Raw genomic sequence first — 25070 nt, forward strand, 5'->3', positions numbered from 1 at the left:
GAGAGAGAGGGAGAGAGAGAGGGAGAGAGAGAGGGAGGGAGGGACCCAGGAGGGCAGAGGTGAGGCAGGGAGCAGCACATGGAAAACGAAAGAGAAAGAAGAGAGTCAGTATTGAATGACAAACAGGAGATACTCAGACAGGATTTTCTGAGGCAAAATGTGACCATTTAAAAAAGGGAAGTTTTAAAAATAAAAACATGCAAATTGAGTACAAATAAAGACCCTGTGATCTACCTCTGGAAAGAATCTGTAAAGAAAAGCGCAGATAAGCAACTTTCAGGAGCGTTTCGAGGGCCAACCTCTCTGGAGGACCTGTTTCTAGCACTTTCTGGCCCTACTTGGAGGTTGTGCAGACTGTGAGCAGCTGGTGACCACCAGGTGTCAGTGTCCCCTCAGTCAGAGGAGGCAGCGTAGCCACTGCGGGAGACTGCTCCTCCTCCGAGCCCCTCCTTTCCTCCCCACAGGGAGATAGACCACACCTTAAACACACAAGGAGTTGGGGGGCAGGCCCTCAGCTGGGCGTCTCTGGTTGCTTCTGCTCCCCAAAGCCCTGGAGTCAACCTTATTTCCTCTAGCCTAGGAAAATGCCTTTGCTTATGTATAAAGGCCTAGAACCAATCTTACATGCCCACTGTGAACTGGGGTTCCCGTTAAATCAAAATGAAAATCAGTAGTTTTACTGGGTTTGATCTTCTAATTTCCCCCACCACACACACATTTCTCTCAGCCCACTCACACCACACGGGGTGCTGGCCTATGACATGGGTTTCCCTCTAGCACCAGCTGCTCCACTTGCCCAGGGCCAGGAGTGTGTCGTGGGTCAGCAGCCCCAGGCGCTGCTCCTCCAATGTCTGGTCTCTTTAGGTCTTTCCAGAGAAGCCACTCAGGCCCCCAGCCCTGCTGGCACAGTTCTGGGGCCTCTGACTCACCTTGTGCTTGGGGCACCTCAGCGAGAAGTTCTCCTCATGTAGCAAACAATCTGCAAGACAAAGGGGTCAGTCAAAGGGAGCCTGGGGCAGGAGAGCAGCTGACCTGGAGATGAGAGGCCCAACATGGTGATTTCTAACAGGACATCAGAAACACCCCAAATAAACTGTGGTACCTCCACATGATGAAATATCAACAGTTATGTACAAAATTAACATTTCAATACTTAACAGTATAGGGAAACACTCATGGCACAAAACTGCTTCCAAAAGCAGGACACACAAATGTCTAAGCACAACCCTAACTTTATTAAATGTTTTCTATGCATAAAAAAAAAGACTGAAAGAAAATCTACCAAAGTACAACAGTGGTTCTTTTTGGGTACTAAGATTACAGGTGATTTTAATTTTCTTTGTATTTTCTATATTTCCATGACGAGATCGTACCATCTCCCATAAATGTTGTTGTTAAAAACCTCGATTCTAGGCCAAGCCAAACCCTCCTTGTAAAAGCCCTTCAAGGTCCAGAGGCCGTCTCTCCTCTGTGTGGAGAGAGACCAGCGGGGTGCAGAGAGGAGGCCAGGGCAGAGGCCAGTGCTACCTTCGCCCTGCAGCCCAGGTCCCCAGGAGAAGCGCTGACACCAACCTGGTAACCCACATTAAATGTTCAGAGAAATGAAAACCCCATGAGGGTGCGATTAGTCCTTGAAGGGGAAAATTATCTGCCCTAACACTGAAGACGGTGATCCGGGCCTTACATGGACAAGGACACGCCCCTGCCTCCAGGTGAGAGGTCCCTGTGGTGCAGGGCAGTGGGTGGAGCAGGGTGAGAAGTGCAATGCACGAAGTTCACTGTGTGTGCACCTCATCTCCCGGAGCTCCAGTGTAAGTCGTGGTGGCAGAATGTTAATAAATATTGATCACACATCCTCAGCCAGCTTTCAGCAGCATGGCGGCGCAGCCGTGCTCTCATCCTTAGGTTTACGATGATATTCAGGTTTAAATTGAGATCCAGGTTAGCAGTCTGATTACCCACAGACTTCAAGTGAAAAGGTAATAAGCAAGGGAACAGTAGCCTAAAGAATCAAAAGGGCCTTTGATCATTTGGCTTAACCCCAAGCCCTGCCGGTGCCCCATTATGCAGGAGTGGGCGCAGCCTCCTGGCTCCCAGGTCCTCACACAAGGACTCAGCAAGTCATCCTCAAGCCCCAGGCCCCTCCGCTAGCAAGTCAATAGCATAGCAGTAAATGAAATGTGTTAATTTAAAACCCACAAGTACAGAGCGTGACCAAGACTCCAGCTGCTCCAATCTGCCAGAAGAGCTTCTGAACAGCGGGAGCCGCGACTGGGCCGCCTGCTGACAGAGCCTCTAGTTTGGGCCAAAGAGAGACAGGAGAGCGCATGGGGGGCTCGGCCACCTGCGCCACAGGGGTTTACAGAAATCAAGATGGGGTCACGGCGTGGCACCCCATCACAAAGGCACAGGAGGCTCAGGTCCCCTCATCACCACAGAACGGTAACCAGCTGTGACGGACCACTAGTAAAACACGTCTAAAGTCAGGAACTGGGTTCCCTCCCTCTCAGTCACAAGCAGAAAAGACACAAAACAACCGAAGCGCACACTAAAGGCAACTTGGAACTAACACCAGGTACTTCTGGAAGCGGAAGTCTCCTCAACATCTGCCAGAGACAAGGTCCACCTTTGGCAACACCCACCACTTAGGAACACGGTGCGGGCCTTATCTGTTCTCTACATACCACAGGCCATCAGGACCTGCGATTCCTGGTCCTATAGGTCAGGGTCACAGTGAAACTTGGAAGGGCTCAGGGAGGCTCTTCTTGGATGCCTCCACCAGTCCCACAGGGGAAGAGCAGTAAGAAGCGTGCTAAGACCTCCTCTGGAGACCCTGAACAGGCACCTGACTGAGGGCTGCATGGCCAGCCAACCACACAGTCTCGAAGCTGTTTTCTTTAGCCGCTGGCCACCCCTGCACCGTCCAGGGGGACTGGCTAGCACTTCCGCTCGGTGAAGTCAAACTGAGTGCCTCCCTGGATGTTCACAGAGCTGGAAGGACTCATGAGGAGGCCTGGTCAACAGATGGCTTCAGACAAACATCCACACCCAGAACAGCACTCCACTTTCCATTCTGTGGGCTTAAAGGCAGGTGGACTGTGCTGAGTGCCTCATTACAAGCTCCACAGACCCTGAGCGCTAGCGACCCATGCCAGCTGAGGAGGTAGGGAGATCAACCAGGAAGAGATGAATCTAATCTCCACTGGAGCTGCTGGGCATCAGAAACGGCCGCCAGTGGATTCACAATGTACCCGAGCCACCTTATCACTTCTGTTGGCAAAATGCAGGGTTGGGGTGCGGTCCCTGGCTGAGGGGGCAGTGGCAGGAGAGGCAGGCTCCGGCTTCAGGCAGCGACTCAGGGAGGAGATTAACAGGGCAGGGCTGCTGCAGGGTCCTGGCTTCTGGGATGCAGGCAGCTGCCCTGTCAGGGAGGGCAGGCCACCCCTCCAGGGCTGTGAAGACCACTGCAAGGTCAGAGTCTGCAGCAGAGGGCAGTTTAAAAACCTGCTCCCAGGTGGCTGCAGAAGGCACCACTCCCAGCAGTGCTTCTTCACCAGGGTAAAAGAACCCCTCCAGGCAAGATTCTTCATTCACAATGGAATGATTAATGAACTAGCAGAGCTCCTGCTTCCCTCTGCTTACTTGCTGTAGCTCAGAGGATTAAGCACATGAAGACGTCTGTTTTCACCAGCGCTCACACTCTCACCGCTGCACTCGCCTACTGGAGCCACGTCCTGCGCCTGTGAGGCAATGCAAGGAGCAGCACAAAAAGCGAGCGTGAGGTCAGCACGTAGGCTCAGCATCAGGTCAGGCGTAGGCTCAGCATCAGGTCAGGCGGGGAAGCTGCAGGAGCCACAGATCCCATAAAACAAAGATTCGGTTTCCATAGAGACATCCCAAGTCATAAAAGTTTTCCCTGAGACATCAATAGCTCTTTAAAGACCTGGGCAGTTGACAGCAAGGCAGCGAGGAAAATGTTAAACTGTTTCTTACTTCACATAGGACCCAGGCGCCAGAGACAGGGACTCTTCAACCATGGGCTTATTTTTACGTAATTCGTAAGAAAGTCAATCAGCGACCTTTTTCCTGGATATAAAAACTTGTGTGCAGAAGAGAATTCCTGAGGAAGACTGTGGGGAACAAACACCCCCCAGAGTAATGCAGGCTGAATCACTGTGACTCGGTCCTCGAAAAAAACCAGTAAATGCTCGCGGTCACTTACGAGGCCACTCTGGTCCCAGCTCTCCAAACAGAGAAGCAGAGTGTGCGGCGGACGGATGGTGGGGCCAGAGCACCCAGAGCCCCTTGCACCTGCCGGCCCCAGGCAGCCTCCTTGTGCTGGTACTCAGCCACCACTTTTGTTAGACAGAGCTAGTACCCACCCACCTGGGCAGCCAGACCAGACAGGCTCCAACACAGAAGCGACAAATACCACTTGTATATTAACATTCAACTAATGAGGTAGCCCCTGCTTTCTCTGCTTGTGGTGGGGTGCAGTGGGGTCTGGGTAAGCTTCCCTTTCCAGAGAACCCCACCACTACTGCCTGAGCTTGATCAAAGCAGCTCTAAGCCTGTGCTGTCCAGCCACTAGCCATGTGTGGCCATTTAAATTTAAGTTTACATTACTTTAAATAAAATCAAATTAAAAATTTAGTTCCTTAGTCACACCAGCCACATCTCAAGTGCTCAACGGTTACATTGGGCTGTGGCTGCTGTCTCGGGAAGCACAGATACAGAGCTTTTCTGTCACTGCTGAAAGTTCTACTGGGCAGCACCGTCTAGTCCCTGGAGAAGCTGTGCAGGAGGCAGGCCACGAGCTGGGAAGAGACGGCAGCCCCCAAGGTGGGCCCTTTGCTGTGAGCCAGCCTCCAACATGGCCATGCCCCAGTGTACACACAGGAGTGTCCTGGTCACCACCTACCCGCTCACCCTAATTCTGAGCAGAGCCTCCATATGGGAGATTGCTTTTTACCCAGGCACCAACACGACGGCCAATTCTTGCAGCACTCCCCATATAAAGCTAACCACCGCCAAAGACCTAATATTTAAAAAGCTTCATTTAAAAGCCATGAAGCTTCAACTAGAAAAAGAAAACAAAACATCCTGACATAACTAGGACAATATAATGAAAATAAGAAAAGGTAATCAGGTGGCTCTTGAGAGAGGACTTAAAGGCTGGACGATAGAATATGCCAGACCACCACCCAGGTGGTGAATAACAGCTCAGACGCAATGTGGAGAGTAGGACAGACAATGGACAGGACAGACTAAAACCCAAACTCCTGGAAAAGGCTCTTCAAGGCTCTCTACTTCTTATTCCCCACCTATCCCTCTGGTCAAACAGTCTCCCTGGCCACCAAGCTGCCATTCAGGATGGCTTTTTCTCTCCCTCTCTCTTATAAACACTCACGCTTTTATGAGACTCCATCTTTGGCACAAGCAGTACCCTTTGTACCTTTCTTGTTCTTTTTAGCTGTTCCTCCTACAGAAACTTGGAGAGAAAAGAAGAGGAAGAAGGGAAAACAAGCAGGAGCAAAGAGAAGACGTTAAAGGAAGGTAGAAAGTGCTCAAGCCAAGGTCAGGGATGCGGCAACACTCCTGCACGGGAAGGAAGTTGGCAAGACCAACTCTGAGGTTCCTTCCAAGCCTGTCGGCCCCCAGGTCCTTGCGCTTTGCGCTTGTGCATGTTTCTGTCACCTGGCCAGCCACATCCTCTTCCCTCCTCCCTGCCACGCCAAATCCAAGTCAAGCCCACCTCCCAGAGACAGCTCCATGGCTGCCTTGGGGAAGGCCACAGTTCCCTTTGCAGACCTGGGACACGCTCACGGACAGTGCACTCAGTGGCACACACTTCACTCCGTATCTCTTCATTTCTCTCTCTCCAACCAGAATGCAAGCATTATGAGGGCAGGCTCGGTGAAGCAGACACATCTAATGCTCAGAACTAACTGCTGAAAAAACCCATCCACTTAGGAGATAACAGTCTAGAGGAACAAGGATGATCTTCCCAGGTTGCTGGGGCTGAGTCGGAACTCCAGGCCTCTGCATCGCTCAGTGGACAGCACTTCTTGGTTAAAAGGGTTCCCTCCTTTCAATGGTTATCGCTCAACAAAAACATTGCCCTGATCATCTCAACAGATGCAGAAAAATGCTGGAGAAAACCTAATACCTCTTCATGATAAAAACATTCAGGAAACTAGGAATAGAAAGGAACTTCCTCAACTCAATTAAGAGCATCTAAAAACACCCACAGATAGTATTATACTTAATGACCAGGAACAAGACAGCTGTCTCCACTTCTACTCAACATTGTATGGGAGGGTCTAACCAAGGCAATTAGGCAAGAAAAAGGAAGAAAAGGCATCCAGATTGGAAAGGAAGGACTAAAACTACCTCTATTTGCAGTTAACATGATCTTACTATAGGAAATCCTAAAGAATTCACTAAGAAACTATTAGAACCAATCAACGAGTTCAGCAAGGATGCAGGATACAAGATCAATATACAAAAAATCTATTGTATTTCTATATACTCACAATAAACAATCTGAAAATGAAATTAGGAAAACAGTTCCATTTACAATAGCATCAAATATAATATAATACTTAGGAATAAATTTAACAAGTACAAAACTTATACTCTGAAAGCTACAAAACACTACTGAAATAAATTAAGGATGACTGAAATAAATGGAAAAACACCCCATGTTCATGGGTCAAAAGACTTAACATTGTTAAGATGGCAAAACTCCCTAAATTTATCTATAGAACCAACACAATCTCCATCAAATTTCCAGCTGGCTTCTTTGCAGAAATTGACAAGCTCATTCTAAAATTCATATGGAAATTCAAGGGACTCAGAATAGCCAAACCAATCTTGAAAAAGAAAATGCTGGAGGGCTCACACTTCTTGATTTCAAAACTTACTGCAAAGGTACAGTAATCAAGACAGTGTGGTACTGGCAAAAGGAAAGATGTATAGACCAATAGAATAGAACTGAAATTCTAGAAATAAACTCTTAACATTTATAATTAGTTGATTCTTGACAAGTGTGCCAGACAATTCAATGGGAGAAAGACTAGTCTTTTCAACAAATGGTGTTGGGACAACTGGATATCGGTATGCAAAAGAATGAAACTGGATCCCTACCTCACACCATATATATAAAAATTAACTCAAGATGGATCAAAGATAAAAATGTAAGAGCGAAAACTATAAAACTCTTAGAAGGTAACACAGAGGCAAATCTTTTGTGATCATGGATTAGGCATTGGTCCTTAGATATGACACCAAAACCACAAGCAACAAAAGAAAATATAGATAAATTTGACTTCATCAAAATTAAAAACTTTTGTGCTTCAAAGGACACCATCAAGAAAGTACAAACACAACCCACGGAATGGGAGAAAATACTTGCAAATTATCTGATACAGGACTTGCATCTAGAATATATAAAGAATTCTTGCAACTCAACAATAAAAAGACAAAATAATCCAGTTAAAAAATGGGCAAAGGATCTGAAAAGACATTTCTCCAATGATATACAAATAGCCAATAAGCACATAAAAAAGTGCTCAACATCACTAGTCATCAGGGAAATGTAAATCTAAACCACAATGAGATACCACTTCACACCCACTAGGATGACCATAATAAAAAATGTTGGTGAGGATGTAGACAAACTGGAAGCATCATATACTGCTGATGGGAATGTAAAATACTATAGCTAATTTGGAAAAGTTAAGACAGTTCCTCAAAATGTTAAACACAGAGTTACTATATAACCCAGCAATTCCACTCCTGGGTATACACTCAAGAGAAAGGAAAATATTATGTCTACACAAACACTTGTATGTGAAAGTTTATAGTAGCATAATAGCTAAAAAAAAAAAAAAAAGGGAAACAACCTAAATGCCCATCACCAATGAACAGACAAATAAAATAAGATATATCTATACACTGGAATATTATTCAACAATAAAAAGGCATGAAGTACTGATACATGCTAGAGTATGGATTAACCTTAAACACATTATACTAAGTGAAAGAAGCCAGTCACAAAGACCACGTATTGTATGATTCCATCTACATGAACTATCCAGAACAGGCAAATCCAAAGGAGACAGGAAGTAGATTAGTGGTTGCCTAGGGCTAGGAGAGAGGTGTTGGCGAAAGGGAAGTGACTGCTAATGGGTAGGGGTTCTGTTTTGGAGTGATGAAAATGTTCTCAAATTTATTGTGGTGATGGTTGCAAAATTCTGTGAATATACTAAAAAACACTGAATAGTACACCTTAAACAGGAGAATTGTATGGTATGTGAATTATATCCCAATAAAGCTGCTGTTAAAGAAAAAATCACCCCATTTCATTCCTTTCTATTATCCTTTCTGCATTCCTTTAAAATTTACAAACAGAACAGAGTCAGGAGACAGAAAAAGAACTCAAAAAGAGGGAAAAAAGGGAGAGAATCAAGGTGTATGTCCGAACTTTTAGGACGCTCTGGACAAGGGTCCATGGTCCCACCTTACCTGCGTCAATGGCACATGGGTAATGGTATCGGAAGGAGCAGCCTTTGTTGTAGCAGCCCAAGGTGGCGCCTGCCTCCTGGCAGTGGGAACATTTCTGAAAGGAAGGAAGAAGTCAGGCATGTCAGTATCCCAGACGCACCCCTCTCCTCTGGGCTTTTCCTAGACTCCCATTAGTAAGACCCTAGCACGTGTCTCTGTGGTTACAGGAGTCTGTGGTGGCAGAATTGACTGGTCAATTTCTAACCTCCACTCACTGACCACACCATGAAAGGGATCCAGCAACAACTTTTTAGGCCAGGCCTCACAAATGTCTCAAATCAATCAGTAGAGCAACACAATGGGGTGAGATAAGCAATCCTACAGTACCGTGGTAGACACCCCAGAGGGTAGAGCACCCAGCCCTGCCCTTGTACTCCTGCCGCCCACCTACCCACCCACGTTTGTCTCAGTCCTCATTCTCCTGAGCTGCCTACAGATCTTGCCTGTTTATTTCTGCAGTGGAAGTTTGGGGTAGGAGAGGGTAAGATAGTAGAGCTATATATAAACCTTTTGGAACTAAAGAGGAATCCGCTTTCTAGTTCTTCTTATATTTGTAGAAAGATTTTATTTTTACTTTTGATCTACTTACCCTAAATGCCCAATACAAGTATACTTCTCTTTTCAGAAAACAAGGGCTCCTGTGAGCAGAACTGTATTTTTATACATTGAATCCTATTTTAAATGCGCTAGGAAACCTGCCATGAATTTCTGGCTAAGTGAAAAGTTATCCTTTAATTGCGATACTCCTCCTTACATGGCCAGGTTTTCTTAAGTGGGGCACATCTCTAGCTTCCCTACCAGGCTGCTTTGAGTGCACGTGTCCCATCAACACTAATCATTCGTAAAATCCAACCACAAGTGGCCCCAGTGAAGGAGGATGCGGACTCCTCAGTGGCTGAGGCAAGGCTAGATGAGGCCAAATGCAAGATTCAGCCACTGGTGGAGAAGGGCTTCCCACAGGCACCCGCACCTTTCCCGGCACGGTGACTAATGGGCGCTCTTCTCCCTCTTTCCCACAAAGGCAGGCCAGGATGAGGGCCCTAGAAGGGGTGAGCATGGCTCAGCACCTCACCTGTGAGAGCAGACACAGACCGGGATGGTGCCATGGTGGGATCCCTCCCACCCACAGTAGGCAGGGACTAGCTGACAGGGAGCTGGGCCAGCTTCCCTGACACTGACGGTAAAACTGAACTAATGGGGCAACTGTGAACTGAGGTGTGGGACACCCTGCATGTGCCTGGTATGGCTTAACTCTTTCAGTCCTCATAACCACCCGACTTTACAGGTGAGATGCCTGAGGTACCAGAAGGGAAGTAACTTGTCCCAGGTCAGGCCTGAGACTCAGGCTGACCTCCCCTGGCATCCTCCAAAGACACTGTAAGATAGCTCCTTCAAGAGGCTTTTCTTGAAAAATGTAACTAATGTCACTGAATAATTTGTGTAGAAATTGTCAAATGGGAACCTAATTTGCTGTCTAAGCTTTCACCGAAAACACAATAAAACATTAAAAAAAAAAAAAAAAAAGTTTGTCTTCTTAGAAGACCAATGTCCTCCTGGGTGCTGATAATCAGTTAAAGATTACCATCTGCTGGCACACCCTTGCCAAGTCGTAAAAGACTACCTGGGTCTCAGTCAGAGCCAGTGGTAGGGACAAAGACAGAGGATAGGCAACTTCTTGCTCAGCCTGTGTGAGGAGAGGACGAAGGGATCTGTGGCAACCATCTTATCACCACAGGTGACAGCCCTGAAGACAAGGCTAAGTTACTGAGGATGCCGAGACAACGTGGACCTCGTGACACTCTTGAGCACTGAAGTAACCCCCAGGACCACCTGCCTCCAGACTTCTTGGTACAGGGGAGGAAACATCTTCTTTGCTGCTACAAGAAGGGACCTCATATTTGCCACACTGTTGTGTAACAGTTAAGAGTCTGGGCTCTGGAAGCTGAGTAACTGCCTGGTAAGTGATTCCACCACTTTCTGGCTGTGTGTCCTTGGTTAAATTCCTACCTTTGTTTCCTCAACCTGCAAACACTGGACTAATAAAAGCCCCTACCTCATAGAGATGTGGTAAGAGTTAAATGTGTTAATCCAGGCTTTCAACGGTGCCTGGATTATAAGTGCCCAGGACTCGTGACCCATGATGACCATGTGCCAGACATACACTGGACGCTCTACACAGACCATCTAATGAAAAACCACCTGGGGAGCAGGCCTTGCCATCACCCCTAGTTCACAGACCAGGAGACAGAAGCACAAAGGTGAAGAAGTGCTGGAGCTTGGATCTGAACGATGCCTACCTGGTCCCTTCCTACCTCAACACTGAGCTCCGTGCTCTGAACCAGCCCACAGCCCACAGCCCACAGCCCACATGGCCCATCTTCGTGAAGAAAGCAAACACCATTCACCAGAGAAGCTACACCAATAAAGTGCTACACAATTTACAAAATCTAAATTGCATCCAAAGGGCCTTACATAAGGACCTTAGAAATGTTGTAGGAGCCCTGCTGGCACAGTGGTTAAAGCGCTCGGCTGCTAACCGAAAGGTCAGCAGTTTGAACCCATCAGGAGAAAGATGTGGCCGTCCACTTCTGTAAAGATTTACAGCCTTGGTCTAGCTCAGCTTTTCTCAAAGTGTGGCCCCTGGACCAGCAGCATCAGAGTCACCTGGGAACTAGTCTGAAATGCAAATTCTCAGGCCCTACCCCACTCTGTGCGGATGCACTTTACAGTTTGAGAACCACTATTCTAATTCAGCTTTTTAGATGAGAAAAACAAAAACACAGAGAGGTGCAATGACTGGCTGGGCTAGGATTCCAGATTTCCTGGGGGCTGTTCAGTGCTCCACTATACCTCTGTCCCCTATAGACCAATGTATAGATGATGGGGTGTGGTAGGCAGAATGCCCCCCCTAAAGATGTCCATCGTAATTTCCGGAACTTGTGGTCTTGCACAGCAAGAGACTTTGCAGATGGGATTAAGACTCTCCAGCCGAGTCCAATCTAGTCACATGGGTCCATAAAAGCACAGAATCTCTCCGCCTTGATAATCAGAGAGAGGTGTGATGAAGGAAGCAGTCCGAGAGATGTAACGGTGTTTGAAGATGAAGAGACCACAAGCCAAGGAATGTGGGCTGCCTCTTGAAATTGGAAAAGGAAACAACTTTACCCCTAGAACCTCCAGAAAGCAACACTGCCCTGCCAACAGCCTGATTTTAGCTCAACCTAGAGAACCTTAAGACAACAAATTTGTGTTGTGTTAAGCCACTAAGTTGGTGGTAAACTGTTACAGTAGCAACAGAAAACAAAGACAGGGAATTTCAGAGAATCTCATAAGTGACTGTCCCTTTTTATTTTCCATTCTTCAATGTGACAAATTTCTTCCTCAAGGAAAACTGTACCATTTCATTCGCCTTTCCTTAGGCAAATGTTGGCATCACACGATCACTGAACACTGAAACTAAAAGGGACTCTGGGCCTACAGCTCTTCTTTCTAGTGGAAGAAACAGTTGCTAGGAGCAAAGTGACCTGCCAAAGATCACATAGTTAGGAAGTAACGGAATTAGAACTTCAGCCCGTTCCCTTCTGAATCCCAAGTTCAGTATTCTTTACACCATACCATGCTGCCTTCTAGTCTCTTTCATTGACTCTACCCAACATCTGGAAAGTGCTTCCTGTGTGCCAGGTGCTAAAGGAAGAATATAAAATCTTATCTCTATAACATCTTTCTTATTTCCCTCTTCTATTCCAAAAATCAATACCTAGGCTAGTACCATTTCCAATTAGATTTTTAACCCTAACTTTATTTTTTAGCTGAAAAAACTATTTATGCAATCATTCTCAAATATTGTAAACAATAAGGTCACTGTCTGCATTGCTAAACATCCTTTTTGACTACACTGTTGTTACAAGTCTAACGACATACATTCTTACAAGACGAAAGTCCACCCAATACTGTCCCCCTCCCTCCCCCAAAATATAAGACACACAGTGGTACTTAAAGCATGGTTTCTAAATCAAGTTACATTTTCAAACAACCAACAGCCCAATTTTCTCATGATGAAATAATCTCTTAATAGTGAATTCTTCATTTATTACGGAAGCGAATCAAGGCTATTTTCAAGCTACTCTGACATTTCATGATACTGTAAATCTGGAAAATATTCGGTAAAATCTGTTAGTTTTTTGAACATGTTTGAACAACAGAAAATGGCCTGACATCCACCCTGACCCTTTCACTGTCTGAGTGGCAGGGCTCACTGACTACAGATGGTAAGCTGCAGGGGCCAGGAAGCTCCAAGAGGGAATTTTGCATGCCTCTCCATTCAAAGAAAGGCTCTTTCCTGAGAGATGGATGTACCCATTGCCTTCGAGGCACTTCCGACTCATAGCGACTCTACATGACAGAGTAGAACTACCCCATAAGGCTTCCTAAGCTGTAGATCTTTACGGAAGCAGACTGCCACAACTTTCTCCCGTGGAGAGGCTGGTGGGTACTAACCGACAATATTTCCCTTAGCAGCCAAGTGCTTAACCACTGCGCCACCAAGGCTCCTTTACGAGATGGACCTGTGACCTGAATAATTGCTCTGTTTAATGTACATCTTGGAAGGGCTCAGAGCGCCCATGCATTTGGGTTAGAGTGTTATTAGTTCGCTGGGAACCAGCGTTCCGCCTGGGCTTTACAGATCACATACTTTGCCACTACTGTGCCTGGGATGGCTTTTATCCAGCATCTCACAAACTTCTGCTCATTCTTACAGTACCTACTTATTCACGTCTGTCCGACTCCCCTGAAGGGAGGGCCATTCTTGTATCCCCAGGGTAAGTGTGGGCTGATGGAATGCGTGCAATGTCAGACAAATGTGAGAGCTTTGAGAAAACAAAAGAGGCTACTCTTCAGTATGAGTTAAAAAGCTGATGCTGGTAGAGCTTGGAGAACGTGGAACAAGGTATGTGTTAATTTCTTGCCACCAGCAAGCTTTTTCTCCCCCTTTTAACTATGCCTCTTGTATCTAGAACAGAAGCCTCTAGGCCACCCAAACTACTTGTTCCTGCTACACTGCAATGACCTAGTCTACATACCAGGGGCTACCCTGTAAGGCCCTGGCCCATCTATCTTTGATGCAACTCTGCACCCTGTCAATTTTCTGTCAAGAGCACTTCAAGGTGTTGGTTAAAGCATTACATGGAAAACCCTATGTTTTCCTTAGAGCTGGACAACCTCCTTACGTTTCCTCATGAGACTGGCTGGAGCATTCTGGGGATGGCCATTCTCACAGACTCGGGAGAAGGGCTCTAATGTCCGCCTCTGGGTTCCACACTACAACCAAGGTACCACCTTGGGCTTCAACACCAACCACAAAGGGCCAGAGAGACGCCCAGTGACTCCCAGGCCCAGTCAGTGCTACTACCAGAAGCACACGGCATGAGCTCAAACTGCTCTTATGTCCAACAGCTGCTCCAGCAAAAGCTGGATTTGATCAATTTCAGAAACTGAATCCATTAAATATACATCTTAATAAGTTATGATGTGATACCTATGTAAAACATTAGCCCATCACGATGTCAGTAGCATTCACTGTCAGTGGAAAAAGAACGTGTGTTAAAACCAAGAAAGTCACCACATCAATTTCATCATCTGTAAAATGGGGATGATACCTGATTTGCCTTCTTCATAAAGTTGTTGTGTGAATTAAGTGTGAAGGTGTTTTATAAACTTATAAAAATACATAAAACGTATCTTCATCTATGTATCATATTCTTGGTAGTTACTGATGTTGAAATCAGACATTAATACATACCAAGTAGAGCCTACTAAAGGAGCCCTGGTGACGCACTGGTCAAGCGCTCGGATGATAACTGAAAGGTCAGCGGTTTGAATCCACCAGCTGCTCTGAGGGAGAAAGATGTGGCAGTCTGTGTCTGTAGAGACTACAGCCTAGGAAACCTATGGGACAGCTGTACTCTGTCCTACTGGGTCACTGAGTCAAAATCGACCAGACAGCAATGGATTGGGTAGAGCCTATTAATACAAGTCAAAAATTTTGTGGAACTTTTTTCATTAGAATATTATTGTCCAAAATAAGCAGCACTGGGTGGACTTGGAGGTTTGCTGCCTCAGTCTTTCCTTAATTTTAGTTGCCACCTTGTATGTTTCAATAGTCTTTCACCTTTGAGGGTGTGGTTGGCTCAGCTCCTGACCAAATCACCGCACACTTCCCCTTTCAGCTACTAGTCACCATTACTTTCACTGTACTTCCCCTCTCATGTCTTCTCGAGATCAACATAGCAGATTAATGGGAACTGGATAAAAGTTTTGTGAAGTTTTTTTTTGTACTCCTGGGAGGAAGGTACTAAATAAACAGGGAATGAAATTATACATAATCACATACGAATTAAACACAAGCAGTTCAAGGGCACCAAAACTACCCAAAAAGGCATTCTGAGTACAACCAGAATGAAAGAGTGTCCTGCAAGCTTGTCCCTTGTACTCTGCTGATGCTGGCCCCTACGCCTATGTGGAGAGCAGACTCCTGCACACCCGACTCAGGAGCTGCCTCGTCAGGATCACCCGCCAGGTGCTCTGCTTGGCTCCTCCCAGCCTGTCCTCACCTTTGTGATGCAACCCTACTTGCTCATGGTTAGAATCGTCTAGAATAATCTGCTATGGCTGTTTCTGGATCCCCTCCTGTTGTATCAGTCTAAGGCCCAGCAGATGGTACTGCCCCTCACAACACACTGAAAGCATAATAGCTCATCTTCTCTGCCGCCTGGGACACAGTCATCTGCTGCCCATCAAAAGGAGAAAGAAACATGTACACACATGGGCGTGCGTGTGCGCACACACACACACAAGCAAACAATCTTTCTTTAATCCGATCATCCTCCTTCGGATATAAAAATAATAGGGAATAAAATCACCCATCTAAATCCCCATTCCTCTCCCATAAAACCCCCAAACAGTTCTGCTGATGACCCTGAAAAACACTAGTTTCTCTGCGAAGGCCTTTCAGACCACATTACGTGTCTCTGTAGCAAGTGGGGGGTGGGAACAGCCCTGGAAGTGGAGCAAAACGCACAGACAGCAGGGACAAGGTCAAAGTGCCAAGTGCAGCTGTTCTGTCAGTGTCTCCCAGAGACAGCCCTGGCCTCTGAGGAGTCTGTTCCCTTAATTCCCGTTCTATTGTCTTTGTACCAGCAGATGGGAACGGCCTGTCTGCAGTTTACTGTGAAGTTATAATGCTCTGGATCAGGTTAGAAAGCTTGGGATTGAAGAACTTTTTTTCTTCATTAACAACGTCCTTCCCTGTCTTTCTCCACTTCATCTGCCAAATAGGAGAGGGCAGGATTTAGCCACACCTTGAGTGCATGAAGAACACACTTAGAGCTTTACGCCATGGATTCGTTCATTTTACCATTCAGCAAACAAATAATGAATTTACTAGGTCTAATACACAACTGGGGGATAGCATCTTTTCTCCTGAAGACTTTATCACATCTCTGTTTTGTTGTTATTGGTTTCATAAATCCAGATTTTCACATGCTGTGTCTGTTGAAAGTAAGGCACATCTGTTGTATCTCTATCAGGTGTGAGGTTGACTGGCTAACAGGTAAAAAGCTGGGCTGGTGCTTCTTTATAGAATCACAAAATACAAGTTATTCTACTGAATATAAAGAAAAGGATTTTGACCACCTAATGAGCTGCTCTTTGGACTTTCAATTTGCCTTACTGATATGACAATTCTGACACTATCGCATAAAACTGCAAAGTCCAGAACTGGAAACATGGGTTAGAGGAAAATTAGTAATAACCTGACCAGTTTGGTCTTCACCAGCTCCATTTTCTCCCCTCCTCATCTCTCACTCAGACACACTGGTTTCTCTACTAGTTCTAAGAGTCTGTGCAATCAAGGTGCCTTTTATTCTCAGTGGTCTTTCCTTTACTATTTTTCTTATGAGTTGATGGTATCAACTTCAGACATGTAGTAGTAATCTTTTCCTTCTTATCCATTCAACACATTTTTATTGCATGCATCCGTGCCAGGCAAAGGGGCTGAAACGGAGAGCAAAGTCCACCAGGTGTCTGCCCTCGGGGAGCTTACAGATGGTCTGGGGGTAAAGCAAAACCAAAACAGCAATGGGGCTCTGAAGTAAATGGTGCTTCCGAGCTCAGAGCAAGTGATCTCAATCTCATTAAGGAGAACAAGAAGGCATCCTTGGGGGAGAGCTGCTTAAGATGAGCTGGGCAGAATTACTAAGAGGTGCCCCAGCAAAGGCGGCAGAGCGAACAGACTTTCTTCAGGAGGGATGGGGACTGATACAGGAGAGCACAATTCTGAAGAGCAGGGAGCCAATGTGGGAGGACAGTGATGGTCAGCAACGATGGGAGAGGATTTCAGGCAAAGCATAGAAGAGGCTGGAATTCACAACATTTTGTAGATAAAACCAACAAGGCCTGATGATGACTAACGGCTAAAAGGGTCACACTGAGCCGGGTGTCCAGTGGTGTCCTCACCGAGGGCATCAGGGCCACATGATTTAGAGGAGATGAGGACGCATGTGGCACTCGATCCTAAAAGCTACTTCCTCTTAGAAACATTCCATTTACAGAGTAGAATGTTTTTGGAGTCAAGAGTAAAAATCTCAAATGGGGACAATAAGGAATTAGTTTAATTTTAAATGACACTTTCTGGGTAATGGAAGGTAAAGCTGGGAATCATTTCTGGAACATACTAGTCTACTTTCCTGTCTTAGTAAATAAGTTCAGTATTTTGAATTAAACTGATTATTCTCTTTTGCCTCAGCGTGATGATTCTACACGAAGAGTTACTCCTATCAAGATTCTAGGTAAAGTCTGGGTTTTATTAAAGTCATCCCAGAATATACTCCAGAACTTGCTTTTCTTTTTTAAAAATAAATCTATGCGAGAGTCCCGGATGGAGCAGGAGAAAGGTGGGGTGCAGAACTCAAATTCTAGTAAGAAGACCAGACTTAATTCTGACTGAGAGTGGAGGAACCCTGAAAAGCATGGCCCCTGGATTCTCTATCAGCCCAGAACTAAAACAATTTCCGAGGGCAACTCTTCAGACAGGGATTGGACTGGACTGTGGGACATAAAGTGATACTCGCGAGGAGTGTGCCTCTTAGCTGAAGTAGATACAAGAGGCTAAACGGGCAGCTTCTGTCCAGAGGTGAGATGGGAAGGCAGAGATGGTTAGGAGCTGGCTGAATGGACATGGGGAATCAGGGGTGGAAGGGAGGAGTGTGCTATCACAGTATGGGGAGAGCAATTAGGGTCACATAACAATGCATGTATAAATTTTTGTAAGGGAGACTAACTTGAAATGTAAACTTAAACTACAACAATTAAAAAAAACCCAAAAAACTTCTGTTTGTTAAAGCCAAAAATAAATAAATCTATGCTAGCAAGCTTTTTTTTTTCTAAATTTTATTTTGTTGTTGAGAATACACACAGCAAAACATACATCAATTCAACAGTTTCTACAAGCATAATTTTGTGACACTGATTACATTTGAGTTGTGCAACCAGTCTCACCCTGCTTTTCTGAGTTGTTCCTCCCTCATTAACATAAAAACTCACTGCCTCCTAAGGTTCCCATCTAATCTTTTGAGTTGCTGTTGTCAATTTGATCCCATATAGAAAGTTCTTAAATGTGCATAATGCTCAAGGCAGACATTTTTTACTAGTTAAGCTAAACTATTGTTTGGCTTTAAGATGACTTCAGGGGATATTTTTGGTTTAAGGTTTAAAGATTATCTCAGAACAATAGTTTCAGGGGTTCATCCACCTTCCATGGCTCCAGATAAAGTCTAGCGTCCATGAGAATTTGAAATTCTCTTCTGCATTTTCCCCCTTTTGATCAGGATTCGTCTATGGAATCTTTGATCAAAATGTTCAGCAATGGTAGCCAAGCACCATCCAGTTCTTCTGGTCTCATGGCAAAGGAGGCAGTTTTTCATGGAGGCAATTAGCCACACTTCCCATTTCCTCTTCCTATTACTGACTCTCCTTCTTCCTCTGTTGCTCCAGGTGAATGGAGACCAACTGTTGTGCCTTGGATGGCCTCTTGCAAGCTTTTAAGACCCCAGGCACTATGCAACGAACTAGGAGGTAGAACAGAAGCACTAAACATGTTATTACGCTAATTAACTGGGATGTCCCATGAAACCATGACCCTAAAACCTCCAAACCAAGGAACCAAATCCCATCAGGTATCTGGCTGTACATAAGCAGCCTCAGCAGCTGCTCTTTTTTTGTCCTTGCTGTAAATATATCACATAACTTTTGCCAATTCAACTTTTTACTAGCAAGCTTCTTTTCCGTACCATTTTTTTCTTTGTCATGAGGTGGAAGGCAGAAAAATAATTCCAGTTCAGTAAGTATTCCAGTTAGTTGGATGACATTTACTGAATTTTGCCTTCCTGACATTCAGTGGGGTATCTTTTACTTGGGTCCTACCTCAAATATAGGCAGTCTAAAAACAAAGACACAAAACGAAAAAAGGGAAAGAAAGCTGGCATGGAAAGGAGGTTCTTGGGAGCTGCCCACTAACACTGCCGTGGAGGGGGGACAGCAGCAGAGTCAAGCTTGCTCTGTGAGAAAAACAAAACCAACACTTGGTTTTGCCACTTGGGCATGCTACTTAACCTCTTGAAACCTCGTCTGATTTTCTCAACAGTGAAGTGGGAACCTTGCCCAGCTGGAAGGAAAAAAAAAGAGAGAGAGGAGGGAGGACTTTGTTATTTAAGAAAATCAAGGGCAAAAAAATCTGAATATGCTTAACAATGAAGGAAAAGAGTATTTTTAAAATGACATTTAGGGCATTCCTAAGACAGCCTGTATAAAACCAGAAGATAAAAAAATGCCAGCAGCCATCTCAAGCGCTTTTCTACCGATCTCACTCCTGGGGACTGGCCGGCCCCTGTAAGAGCCCCCTGGGCCTGCAGACCAGGCACCAGCACAGCCAATGAGGAATGGTGAGCTTCTACAACAAGCTACTATAAGTGATTAAACCAAACCGAGCAATGCAGCCGGGTAGATGCATTTGTTTTGAACATCTGTTTTTGTCTACAGTAGATCATTTTTTACAGGTCTGGCATTGTGTTTAACCACTCTTATCCCTCACCCTCAATTATCTGTTTTAATATGGAGACTTTATTGATGATAGTGTTCTATGAATACATGAGAATATGGCAGGTACTAGTAGTTGTTCCTATCCAGGTGCCCCCGAAGAGGGAACAGTTGACAATTATCATACATGGAATGAACCTCAATTATGCACATGGTGGGCACAGACACTGGCTACTCGCTGTGGTTTTAAACGTTTTATAATTCCCTGTCTAACCAAAATTCTCCTGGGTTTACAGCCTTAAGGGACAGAGAGAAGCAAAACAAAGCAATATAAAACAATTTCCCAAATAAAATACATCTGCTCACCACAATTTAAGTTACAACCAACCCTTACCCTCCCCTTATAGAATATTAAAATATTACTCAGGAAGGCATGGTCTAATGATTTTTATCTTGCACAAAATACATACATCTTGTTTGCTTTAATGTTACTACATATTCTTCATAACTCCACGTAACAAAAGGTCAACACAAGTTTCATGGAAGGTATTTTTTCGGCTAACCAGATCTTGCTTCTTTCCTGAATCATAGCTTGCCTTTTATCTTGACCACAGGTATATATATTTCACTAAAATCATTCCAGTTAGAGGGTTTTACAGCTCAAGAAGAAAGCTGTGTAACTTTGTTGAACACATTAATATTCTGTCTGAGGGAGTTCTATGTGTTTAGAAGAAAAGGGATTTGTGCCCTTTAAGAAGTTAGAGAGGAGGGGCTCAGTTCACTGAGTCCAGGCCAAGTTTTAAAGCAGTAATTAGCACTTTTCCTCTGGAACGGCAGCTGGGAACCTGAGAAAAGGCTGTGCCCAGCAGAAGGAGGTGCCCTGTGATGGCAGCCCTGTGATGAAGAAAGAGAACAGCTCTTCCTCTAAGTACAGAGGAGGATAAAGGCTCAGAGACAGAGCTTGAAACACCTACGTTGCACATGAACACGTACTAGCTTATTTGTATTTTACACTTTGCTTGAACAGTGGATTGGCTCATAAAGAGAAATGATCACTTTTTTGTGCTTTCTAAATCTAAAAAAGGCATATTTTTAAAGAAATCACCTACCAGGGAAGCGACTCTTGGTATAATCCTGCTTCTCACCATGACCTACCCCACCTGTGAGTTGGGTCTATGCTTCCAGAAAGTTAATTAGTGGCAGCCACTCCTTCACCACTGGGCACCCACTATTTCAGTAGCAGAAATGATATAAACTTGCCACAACAGGCCTCCTTTAACAAGACTTCAAATCGTACCTCTCTGAGGACTTTCCAAACATCGGGCTCTGGAGGTCTTTTTCCTTTCCTACCTCTCTTCCTGCTCAACGTTATACTTCCCTTCTCCGTCCTTGCCCCGGTCTACTACTACCTCACCAATCCTCTCTACCTGCTCATCTTCTCAACCCGAACCACTGAGTATTCACAGGTCATGGTTTGTCAGGCAAAGCCACCCTACTCCTGGAAGTGGCAGTTTTTGAAGGGCGGGGTAGACAACAGGAGGCCTCTTTTACATGGGGGCAGAGTTCCAGCAGAAAACAACTTTGGAAGTGTGGATGTCTTGGTGTATTTAAGCTACAGTGTAGGTTCACTGTTCCCCACATCCTAACGCCAACCTGCCATTGCCCTGCCAACCCTTCCCCTGCCAGGTTTAACGAGGCGATAATGGGTGAGAAGTGGGTGACAAGCCATTCCCACAGGGCCTTTTTTTCCTGGAGACTTTGCCCCAGAAGGAAAAACTTGGTTCTAACCTAGCTTATTTTCTTGCCTAGAGCTACTAACAATGACTAGCGTACAGATCGCTGATATTTCAGGGTTGATTTTAAGTGTTTCTCAAAGTGTGAGTTTCTGTCACGTGCACCTATGTCACCCGAAGGGTTAATACATACAGACTGAATATGCAGCACCCCAGGGGTTCCTTATCCCCAAGACAGTTTATGAACTACTGGCTCAATCCATCTTCATGGATATGGACATCTTCCTGTTTTAGAAGATTAATCCCAGAGGAGAAAGATACTCAGCAAAAGGCCAATCCTCATTCCCAAGAGATGAAGAAAATGGAGGCTTGCAAGTAATGTGACCAAAATTAGAAATCTTGACTGAGTTCAACACTTCTCACCTCTCCTACCTCCACTTTTTAAATGCCCAGTGACTGTTAGGTGCCAAGCACAGTGCGAGGATTTCCTCCTACATATCTCATCCCTTACAACAATCTGACAACACAGTCCAGTTATCACCCCCATTTCAGAGATTAAGCAGCTGGGCTAGGGGAGGCTAAGTGACTTGCCTACCATGACAATTTTCCAGCAGCCAATTCCTATGAATGTTTGACAAAAGGAAATTTACAAGATCTATATTATTACTCCTTGCCAAAAATCTCTCCTAGCTTCTTAAAAGACCTCCTCTTGCATAAATCCAAGGGTGTCTCTGTCCTCCTTTATAACCCTGGTTCTATGAATGGCTGGTCTGTGCACAATGGCCACATGATGGATGGTGGTTCTGTCACAGGTGTTTTCTTTCATGAGTGAGATTAGAAAGAAGAAACAAATAGAGGGTAGGATTAGCCAAATTATTGAAACTGCCTAAAAATACGTGAGAAAAAATGATGCTCTGAACCAAGGTAGTGATAGTGAAGACAGAAACAGGGATGAGTTATTGAGGAAATAAAATTAGCAGGATATAGAGAAGGGAGAAACAGGGAAGGTGAGAGAGGAGTCTAAGATGGCACCAAGGTTTCTGGCTGAGGCAGAGAGGGGCATGCAACCAGACGGGACACCGGTGTCTGCACATTCTGGTTCTGAGTGAGGCCAGCAAACAGTCGGACAGACAGATCTGGAACTCGAGTTCTGGGAGTCATAGAGTCATGTTCTCATACAGGAACTCTCCCTCGTTCCTTCAAGTCAAGTGGAGGCTGTCCTCTAGATGGCAAGCCTAGGACATCTAGTTAAACACGAGTGATCAGTGAAGGAACAGCTTCCACTAATTGGCTCTCTGGAAGCACAGACTCAACTCACAGGTGGGGTGGGTGACGGCAAGGAGTAGGATTAAACCAAGAGTCACTTCCCTGGTGGATAATTTCTTTAACCACCAGTGTTAGGATCTAGAGGTGACTGACCTGTAGATCCTGTATTATTGCATATTTCAGAGGCATACACTAAAACACAAGAACAAAATCTTGCACGGGTATGTGCCCTCTGTAACAAAGGCAGGTTCACCCTCCACTCAACACCCATGTCAGGGGCAAGGGGAGCTCTGGAGCTGACCCAGCCCTTGGGGAGCTAATCTGATGAGGAAGACAGGTAAGCAGATAGACATAATACACTACTAAGAGGTATAATTGGAACGCTGGGGCAGCTTCTGCTGCCTGGGGAGCCAGGTGACAGGTGAGCTGGTATTTGAAAGATGATGTTTGCCAAGGAAAGGTCACGCCCCACCAGGCAGAGGAAACAGCATGCATGATGGCACAGGGTCATGCTACATTCATCTAGTCGTGCTGAGAACAGAGTGTGACTGTGTGCGGGCAGGGGACTCTGCACTTATGAGCATTTCTGGTCACCTGCAGCATCACCCTGGGAGTATCAGTCACTGACAGCCAACAGTCTCAGGGAAGAGAAGAGCCGCCCAAGGTCAGTGAGAAACTCTGACTACAGGCTGGGCTCTACTTCCCCCCAGGAATGCTGCCCTGACCAACCTTGTCTCTAGTGCTAGTTTATGATCAGCTGGTATTTACAGTTATTCCTGGTTAAGCTTGAAATAACATTTTTGTTGTTGTTAATACAATACCCATTTGTGTAAAAATAAATACGCAGGATTCAATCTTACTTATTAGTAAGATGAAATTAACACCTGAAACCATAGCCTTGGTAACGGTTACCCCCATGAGCCCTCCCTTTCATCCAATTTTTTTACCCAGGCACACATTTACTCTGACAACGGCCGTCTGATGTGCACGTTCTAAAGTAAAATAGGAACAGTACGGGGGAAGCAGAATGGAAGAGGAAGCAAACGTGCTAAACAGAAAGATTATCAAGTTTACTAAGATTGAGCAATGCCATGGCTGAGCTTCCTGGCAGCAGAGGGGAAACATGAAAACATGTCAGAAACTGCTCTTAACAGGAAGAAACCAACTGCTTAGGAGACACACACTTTTTTCTGACACTAAACTCTGGCAGATCGCATTGCTGACATTAATTAGGATGACATAATAAGTTCTTAATGTATTCCCGTTAAACCATGCTTTCAGGAGTACCTGGGTGGCACAAATGGTTAAGCGCTTAACTACTAGCAGAAAGGCTGGTAGTTTGAACCCACCCAGAGGCACCTCAGTAGACAGGCCTGGCAATCTGCTTCTGAAAGGTCACAGCCATTCTAAACCCTATGGAGCACTGTAAACCCTGACACACGGGGTCACCGTAAGTTGGAATCAACTCGACGACAACTAACATCACCACCATCACCACATTTTCAGGTGTCTTTTTAATTGTGAAGTGTTTGGGGGACTACAGAGCAAACCACATCCTTCCTGTAACTTGAGGCTCAGAGAGAACTCCGGACACTCAGGCTGGCAGTGATCACTTCCCGAAGCTGAGATTTGGAGTACAGCGCATGCCCCCAATGTGATGATCTGATACTGTGAATTAAACAAAGGGGCATATGATGCTTTCTAGAGGCCAGGTGGTCTGGAGGGCACATGGCCCCCACATCAGTGTGGGCCACTGTAATATGTTTCAATAAGTGGGCCACTGTAATATGTTTTAATAAGCAAAACCTGAATTTTCCTCAAAAAGGAATTCTAAATTTGTATAAGTCCTTGTTGGAGGTCCCAAAGTTTCCCATAAAAAATAGTGAGACCAGGAAAATTTCAGAGCAATAAAATGCAACAGACAGAGAAAAAGTCAGCAGTGGTACTGTGAAACATCTGATTCTTGCTTTGCCATATGAAGTTAATCAACACCAACCAACAGTATCCTAGAAATGGTCCGAGACGCCTGTCCTCTTCCCTAGGGGGCTAGATCCGATTTGGAGACATGTAGCTTGGCCTTTAGTTTACTCAGCGTTTAAAACAAACAAACAAAAAAACTGGACTATAAATATAAATCCAAATTCCTGGCCATCTCTGGGAAAATCAGAGCTTCTGGCAATCCTAGGTCCCCTTCCTGCCTGCCAATGACTGGCCAGAATGGAGCAGCTGCTGCCCTCTTTAGATGGGGCCTATACTCTTCAGTGATTCCCTAGTGGCTAACACTACAGTTGGCTTAGGTGCTTTGCCTCTGCAGGCAGCTGTTTGTGACGCCTACTGTAGGGCAGTACCACTCTAGGTGTGATTTGTGAGCTGCTTCTTCAGTTGACTTTTTTGTTAAAAAGCAAGTTTTCC

General features: G+C 45.2%; 1 protein-coding gene across 3 annotated transcripts in view; it reads right to left on the reverse strand.

Moving 5' to 3' along the window:
* TCF20 (transcription factor 20) overlaps nt 1–25070 on the reverse strand; it is a 177869-nt gene that overhangs the window by 4239 nt on the left and 148560 nt on the right. For all 3 annotated transcript variants that reach the window (XM_023734590.1, XM_023734589.1, XM_023734591.1), the window contains exons 3-4: nt 8530–8623; nt 930–979 (exon numbers count right to left, since the gene is read on the reverse strand). In XM_023734590.1, the coding sequence (XP_023590358.1) occupies nt 930–979; nt 8530–8623 (144 nt within the window). The remainder of the gene's footprint in view (nt 1–929; nt 980–8529; nt 8624–25070) is intronic.

The sequence above is a fragment of the Trichechus manatus genome, unplaced genomic scaffold (assembly GCF_000243295.1).
Source record: "Trichechus manatus latirostris isolate Lorelei unplaced genomic scaffold, TriManLat1.0 scaffold00069, whole genome shotgun sequence".
NCBI classification, from domain to species: Eukaryota; Metazoa; Chordata; class Mammalia; order Sirenia; family Trichechidae; genus Trichechus; species Trichechus manatus.